This window comes from Bison bison, unplaced genomic scaffold (genome assembly GCF_000754665.1).
Source record: "Bison bison bison isolate TAMUID 2011002044 unplaced genomic scaffold, Bison_UMD1.0 scf7180017864469, whole genome shotgun sequence".
Taxonomy (NCBI): Eukaryota; Metazoa; Chordata; class Mammalia; order Artiodactyla; family Bovidae; genus Bison; species Bison bison.
Genome location: NW_011495030.1, coordinates 1,675,127 through 1,682,253, shown reverse-complemented (window position 1 = coordinate 1,682,253; position 7,127 = coordinate 1,675,127). Strand labels below are relative to the sequence as shown.

At 42.6% G+C, this 7,127-nt stretch overlaps 1 protein-coding gene across 2 annotated transcripts in view; it reads left to right on the top strand.

Moving 5' to 3' along the window:
- MAMDC2 (MAM domain containing 2) overlaps positions 1 to 7,127 on the top strand; it is a 165,471-nt gene that overhangs the window by 91,528 nt on the left and 66,816 nt on the right. For both annotated transcript variants that reach the window (XR_827107.1, XM_010860638.1), the window contains exons 6-7: positions 2,687 to 2,943; positions 6,600 to 6,693. Coding sequence is in view for 1 of the 2 variants with exons in the window: in XM_010860638.1 (XP_010858940.1) it covers positions 2,687 to 2,943; positions 6,600 to 6,693 (351 nt within the window). In the remaining variant the exon portion in view is untranslated. The remainder of the gene's footprint in view (positions 1 to 2,686; positions 2,944 to 6,599; positions 6,694 to 7,127) is intronic.

The following is a 7,127-nucleotide window of genomic DNA, read 5'->3' as shown; positions in this document are numbered from 1 at the left end:
CAGGATATGCAGATGACACCACCCTTATGGCAGAAAGTGAAGAGGAACTCAAAAGCCTCTTGATGAAAGTGAAAGTGGAGAGTGAAAAAGTTGGCTTAAAGCTCAACATTCAGAAAATGAAGATCATGGCATCCGGTCCCACCACTTCATGGGAAATAGATGGGGAAACAGTGGAAACAGTGTCAGACTTTATTTTTCTGGGCTCCAAAATCACTACAGATGGTGACTGCAGCCATGAAATTAAAAGATGCTTACTCCTTGGAAGGAAAGTTATGACCAACCTAGATAGCATATTCAAAAGCAGAGACATTACTTTGCCAACAAAGGTTCGTCTAGTCAAGGCTATGGTTTTTCCTGTGGTCATGTATGGATGTGAGAGTTGGACTGTGAAGAAGGCTGAGCGCCGAAGAATTGATGGTTTTGAACTGTGGTGTTGGAGAAGACTCTTGAGAGTCCCTTGGACTGCAAGGAGATGCAACCAGTCCATTCTGAAGAAGATCAGCCCTGGGATTTCTTTAGAAGGAATGATGCTAAAGCTGAAACTCCAGTACTTTGGCCACCTCATGCGAAGAGTTGACTCATTGGAAAAGACCCTGATGCTGGGAGGGATTGGGGGCAGGAGGAGAAAGGGACGACAAAGGATGAGATGGCTGGATGGCATCACTGACTCAATGGACGTGAGTCTGAGTGAACTCCGGGAGTTGGTGATGGACAGGGAGGCCTGGCGTGCTGCGATTCATGGGGTTGCAAAGAGTCGGACATGACTGAGTGACTGATCTGATCTGATCTGATCTGACCTTGTACTTCTAGCCTCCTGAATTGTGGAACAAATTTCTTTAGTTTCAGCCATCCAGTTTAGGTTACTGTTACGGTAACCCTAACAAAATAATAGGTGTGGTATCGTTTTTAAATGAATGGGTTTGCCAGAAAAATCTGGATTTTGAGTTTCAGTGGGAGAGGCCTGCAGCCCCTGGCTGATGTGAGGGCATCGGCAGGAGGTAGAGGGATGGGTTCTCAGGGAGGAGCACGGGTCCAGTGCCCCTCACCCCCAGATGGTTGTCACAGCCCAAGAATACAGACCCAGCACTATCAGATTTTCTGATTTTTTTCAGGGAAGTTTGATATCTGCTTCCCATTGCTGGTGAAATGTGATTTCCACTGTTGATGGCTAATCCGTCACTCTCCATTTTCTCCCTGACCCACTCCACTTCAGTCATATACTTGATCTGGCTGACTCCTCTGATCATCTGAGTTTGTGATTTCTCTTTATTCACAGTCGCATGGCTTGGCAAGATAGTCAGACAATTCTATTTAAGCCAGGGAGATTTTTCAGAGTGGGTTGAACAATTTGCTACCAGGAGAAAGGAGCTTTGATTTATCCATCTTTCCCATATTGCAGTGAGGATTGTTCTGAGACCGTGTTTCTGCTTTGGATCACCAGTTGTTGAGGGCCCGCCACATTCCAGGTGGTATGTTAGCTGCAAAGCAAGTGTGCAACATGTGAATGCATATATTCTTCCTAATATACTTACTGCTATTTTGCTGGTGATTAAAGAAAAGATTATAAACCAGGTACCATGTAATAAAAGCAAAGACATTAAGCTGTAATTGTTCTGAGCTTATAAATAGAAAGGCCATTCTATCATAGCTGCATTGCCTCACATGTCTCTGTCACTGCGGCTCAAATAAATTAGACTAATAAATAAAATTGCTGATACTAATAGTACCATATGGGAGGAGCATGGTATAAAAACACCAATGGCATTCCTTTACTTCATTATAATTATCTTAGGCAATTACAATGTGCCAGGTACACGCTAACCAGTTCACATACACAATCTCATTTAACATTCAGATCAACCCTGTGAGAGAAATATTTGATTCTTATTCTAGAGATCAGGAAATTGAAGTCCAGAGATATTCAGTAACTTGCTCAAAGTCACAGGGCATAAGATGTAGAGCTGGATTCAAAGCCAGTGCATTTAATGCCAAAATCCAGGTTCTCCCACTTCCACCTCTCTTTTTCTTTATTTTACCAAAATGCCTCTAATGAAGATCAGCTATTGGGTCTGGAGTCCACCAAGGCCTTGCCAACCATCGAGGGAAGGGGGCTTGGTCCGAAGTTCAACTTCCCAAATCCTAACCCTGTCGACAGCGTTGACTGACCTACATGCTCTATTAAAGAGGTACAAATTGTCATCTAGTTTGAATTCGAAATCTTTGTTTCACTCAAAGAACACACAGTGACATTACATGTATGTGGCAAAGATGTAGAGGAGAACAGATGGTGCACTTGGCGTGCTCTTAGAAACCTTATCACTCAAAGAAGGTTTGTTGGAGGGGCCTTCGGGGTCATGTTCTGCTATTTTTCCTCAACTGTGTTCAGCTTATAAACATTCAAACACTTTACAGATGACATACCTACCTTTCTATATGTATGGTTTACTTCAATCGAAGGTAAAAGAGAGAAAGAATGGTCCTTATATTAAGCAGAGCACAGTGAACTCCACTACTTATCTCCCAGCTGCAACTTTCATCAATCTATGGCCAAACTTCTTTCATCTACAGCTCATTCTCTTCCTCTCTTCCACTCCCACCAGGTTATTTTGAAGTAAATCCCAAATTGTGTAGTTGTGTCTGAGAATCCGTCTGTCTGTCTTAGGTTGTTTTCTCTGTGTGATTTCAGGCCATTACATGTACGTGGACTCTATCTATGTCAAGCACTTCCAGGAGGTGGCCCAGCTCATCTCCCCGATGACCACGGCCCCCATGTCTGGCTGCCTGTCATTTTATTACCAACTCCAGCAGAGGAATGACAACATCTTCTCTGTGTACACGAGGGATGCAGCTGGCCTGTATGAGGAGATCTGGAAAGCGGGCGATCCAGGGAACGCTGTCTGGAACCTTGCTGAGGCGGAGTTCAGTGCCCCGTACCCCAAGGAGGTAGGTGTGCCTGGTGTGCCCTGGCCTGGCCACTCTGCAGAGATGCCACCCAGACGTGGAGCAGGAGACACTGCAGGCTCATACTCATTCCTCCTTTCCTTTGTGTCTCAGTCTTAATCTCCCTTTTCCCTTCCTTGGCCTTCTCCACTTTTCTGCCTTCCTCTGTATTCTCTCTGCCTTCCTCCTCTACCACTTCATTTTCTAGAAGAGTATTTCTTAATAAAGACAAATATTAGAAAGCAAGTTAACCAACTAGATTTCTTGGCCACACTCTCCCTCTGAACTTGCACTGTGGTTGTGTGAGTTCAGATGAGATTAGTCAGACTCCTTCTACATGAACCTTACTCTCAAACTTCAGCTCCTGACAGCAGCTGTGAAGGTTCCCCTTACCGGAGGGAACACTACTTCTAAATTTAAAGAAAAAATGACTAATTTTTTCTTTTCTCCTTTACAGTGTAAATAATGTCATAAAAGTCAGAAATAAACATGATTTTGGCCCTAATTTGAAACAAGCCTTGGGGCCTCTAAATTTTTTATGGTTTAAAACTGTTCATTTACATGAGTGGTAAATGTCCAGTGCAGAAGAATTAGAAAATTCAGAGAAGCAAAACAAACTAAAATGCCCTACACCAGCCCTGCAAAGAAAAAAACTAACATCTTGGTGTTCATCCTTGAAGACCTTTTTGTAAGCACATATATTAATACGTATCTATACATGTATCCTGGGCTTCCCAGGTGACGCGGTGGTAAAGACTCTGCCTGCCAGTGCAGGAGATGCAAGAGGCTTGGATTCAATCCCTGATTCGGGAAGACCCCTTGGAGAAGGAAATGGCAACCCACTCCAGTATTCTTGCCTGGGAAATCCCATGGACAGAGGAGCCTGGCGGACTACAGTCCATGGGGTCTCAAAGAGTCAAACAACTGAGCACACACACGCACACACACACGCACGTATTTCAGTACTGACAGCAATCCAGCAAAGTAGATAAAATTATCCCCGTATTCCAGATCAAAGAGGAGGAAATGGAAAGTGCAAGACGTTTGCTGTTTTGTTCTAGGTCACACTACTGGTGAGTGCCAGGGTGCTAAGAAAGTTTCCTGCACTAAATCTGACTTAAATTTGAAGGAAGAGGGGAGCTCTGTGGTTGCAGATCTTGGGCTCTAAAGAGAGTCTTAGTCCCCACAGCTTATGAACATCCCCTGCTTTCACTCTGCACTTTTTGCAGTATCTTGCCTAGTTCCGTTTAGAGTGCAAGAGAGGCCAATGATCCTCTGGATGCTTTTCAGTAGTGCCATCTGCTCACCTGATGCGGCAGTTCAGTGAGTGCTGGGGTGAGATCTCGGTTTTGGAAGTCATCTGTCCATGGACTGTGTGCCTGCCACTCCCTTTCCGTCTTCCAATTCCCCCTACCCCAGACAGCCCCAGAGAGGGGACTTTTGTAGTATGTGTGCTATTTCCTATTCCAAACTCTAACCAGGCCTTGATTTACTCTTGCAGCCAGGTGGAAATTTTTCTGTGAGTTTGGGTTACAAGGAGAAAAAGAAATGCACATGCTGCTTGAGAAAGCTTTCCTTCTATTAAAGTCACAAGTCACATGCACAGTGAAGGCGTTGTCCTTGCAAGTTCCTTTCATCCAACCGTAAACTCCTGGGGCAACATTTATACGAGTGAGACTTTGCTGAATTTTCTTTTTAATCAATGCTTGAAAAGTTAACCATTTCTGTTTACTGTTTAAGTTTACTACTAAACTTAAGTACATATCCTTTTGAGTCACACATGCATGATTTTGCCCTGGCAGTTGGGACTCATTACATCAGGATTATTGACTCCTGGTAATTTCCGAGAAAAGAAACTTACTGCGGAAATCAGCGAATTTAATGTCCCCGTATTCTCAAATGAATTTTTTAAAGGAAGACAAATATCTGAACAATAGAGAACACAATGACACAGAGGCTGTGATTTGCAAATTATGATTGGAAATATCCTTATTCAGTAAGGATATTTAGATCAATCAGTAAGATCAATCTGTTGTTGGCTTTATCACCTTGAAAATGAAATGTCATAGGCCTGTGTTGAGCTTGTAAACTGAATTTGCTCCTCCTCATTCACCCAAATCTGTCCCTTTGGTTCTCAGCCCTTCCTCCATTGCCAGAGACAAACTTCCAGGATTGTCTTAGATTTTGGAGAGGCCAAGCGTCTAAGGACCATTGTTGTCAAACTGAAAGGGACAATCTTATCCAAACTCTTTTCTCAAAAATTAAGAAATTGAGAGCTAGAGGATAAAAGGGACAAACTAGAGTTAATTAGTGGCCAACTAGAATCAAATATGAATACCAGTTCAGGAGGGGGTCACCCTGGAGAAAAAGGCATGGATTTAGTTCAGAGCTTATGCACCTGACTCCATAGGATCTATATATACAGTATCTCATTTAATCACATCTGCAGTCTTACAAGGAAGATGTTAAAAAGTCTATTTTATAACAAGAAAAGTGTTGTTCTGAAAGGGTTAGCTATGTCCCCAAGGTCACCTAGTTAATAAAGTGACAGCAACAGGATTTGAACTCTGGTCTGTCTGCCTCTAAGACACCATTCTCCTTAGCAGAGGGCGAAGACTAGAGGCCTATGGATTAGATCTAGCCTATAGTGATTTGTCTAGCTGCTATAGTGGTATTTGTTTGTTTTTATTTTGCACACATATTTGTTTTAGTTTTTGAATGAATTGTCAACATTGAAAAATCTGAAGATTTCAAATAAAAATCTAGCCATCAAGTCCTCTTGACAATTTGGTGAGTCCAGGCATATTAGGCCTGAATTCGCACCTGCCAGCAACTGACGAGGCTAAGTAGCAGCTGCCCCCAGTAGGTGAGCCTGGCTCCCTATTTCACACCATTTCCTGCTGCATCAGATGAAACCCATATCATGCATTTAGATTACGTGCCTGGCCCAGGTGGACACTTGGATTTCCCCCTCTGCTTAACAGCTATCTTATGTTATCAATCCAGCAGGGTGGTCTGCACACTTCGGTGGTTTTCCCAACACAGGTGAGTGTTGTGCTCACCATACTTGATCCCCATGGAAAGCAGAAAGTCGTCCATTGAACTCAAAGTTGGTGGCAGAGAAGACAGTATAACTAAAGGGGCCTGAACTCGTTAATAATCCCATGTTCTCTCTTTTTGACCATGCCAGGATATGCCGAAATCCTAACATTTGTACACAGGAGTTCTGGGCCTGATTTTGCCTTAGGCATCAGGTAATCATCTCTGATTGCTGCATCTTTGTCCAGATGGACATAGAATTTTGTGCATGAAAAAGAGAACCTGGGAAGGGCTCAGGGCTCTGGGAAGGGCAGGATTGCCTTCTGCAAGCAGCATGTTGCCTCTTTAATTGGAGTTCATAAAACAGATTATTGAGTCTGCAGTTCTATCAGCAAGTGATATAGGTACTTTGACACGCAAGGGAGGGGGAAAAGTCCACCAATAAAATGCAACTTAGGGCTTAGTAGTCACTCTCCCCCAAAGAAACTGTGAGTTAAGGAGGGAGCTGCTCAAATACCTATACACCTGGCTAGACCAACACACCATTTTAAGTCATAGTTATAAGCGTTTAAGCCTAAAAGAAAATATGTAAACATGTAACATGTCTTTCTCCTCCGCAGGTTATTTTTGAAGTTGCCTTCAATGGTCCCAAAGGAGGATATGTGGCCCTGGATGATATTTCTTTCTCTCCTGTTCACTGCCAAAATCAGACAGGTAAGCATTCTCTTTTTCTTCTTCCTCCCATTTGGGATTTTCCTTTCTCAACAGATGCCTGTGGTCAGGACTTGCTTTAATTCCTTTTAATTTCTTCTTCTTTTCCTTTTTTATCTCATGCTTAAAAAATTATTTAGCCAAACAGTCATTTCTCTATTATTTTACTCTTTTTTTCCTCTCACAGAATGAAACTGATTTTCCTGACACCAGAGGTAATTTTCCTGAGTTAAGGAGATTTTATCTTCTCTACGTACTAAGAAATTAAAACTAAATAACTGCCCCCCTCCACTCCATCTTTCTCTTTAAAGGAAATCTTGGGTCCATAGACATGTGTATAGAGTAGACAGAAAAAACTCTCAAAATCTACTGAGTAGAATTATAAGAACTCTTTCTAATTTTATGAATCCAATTTTTAAATGTCCTCCCATTTAAAG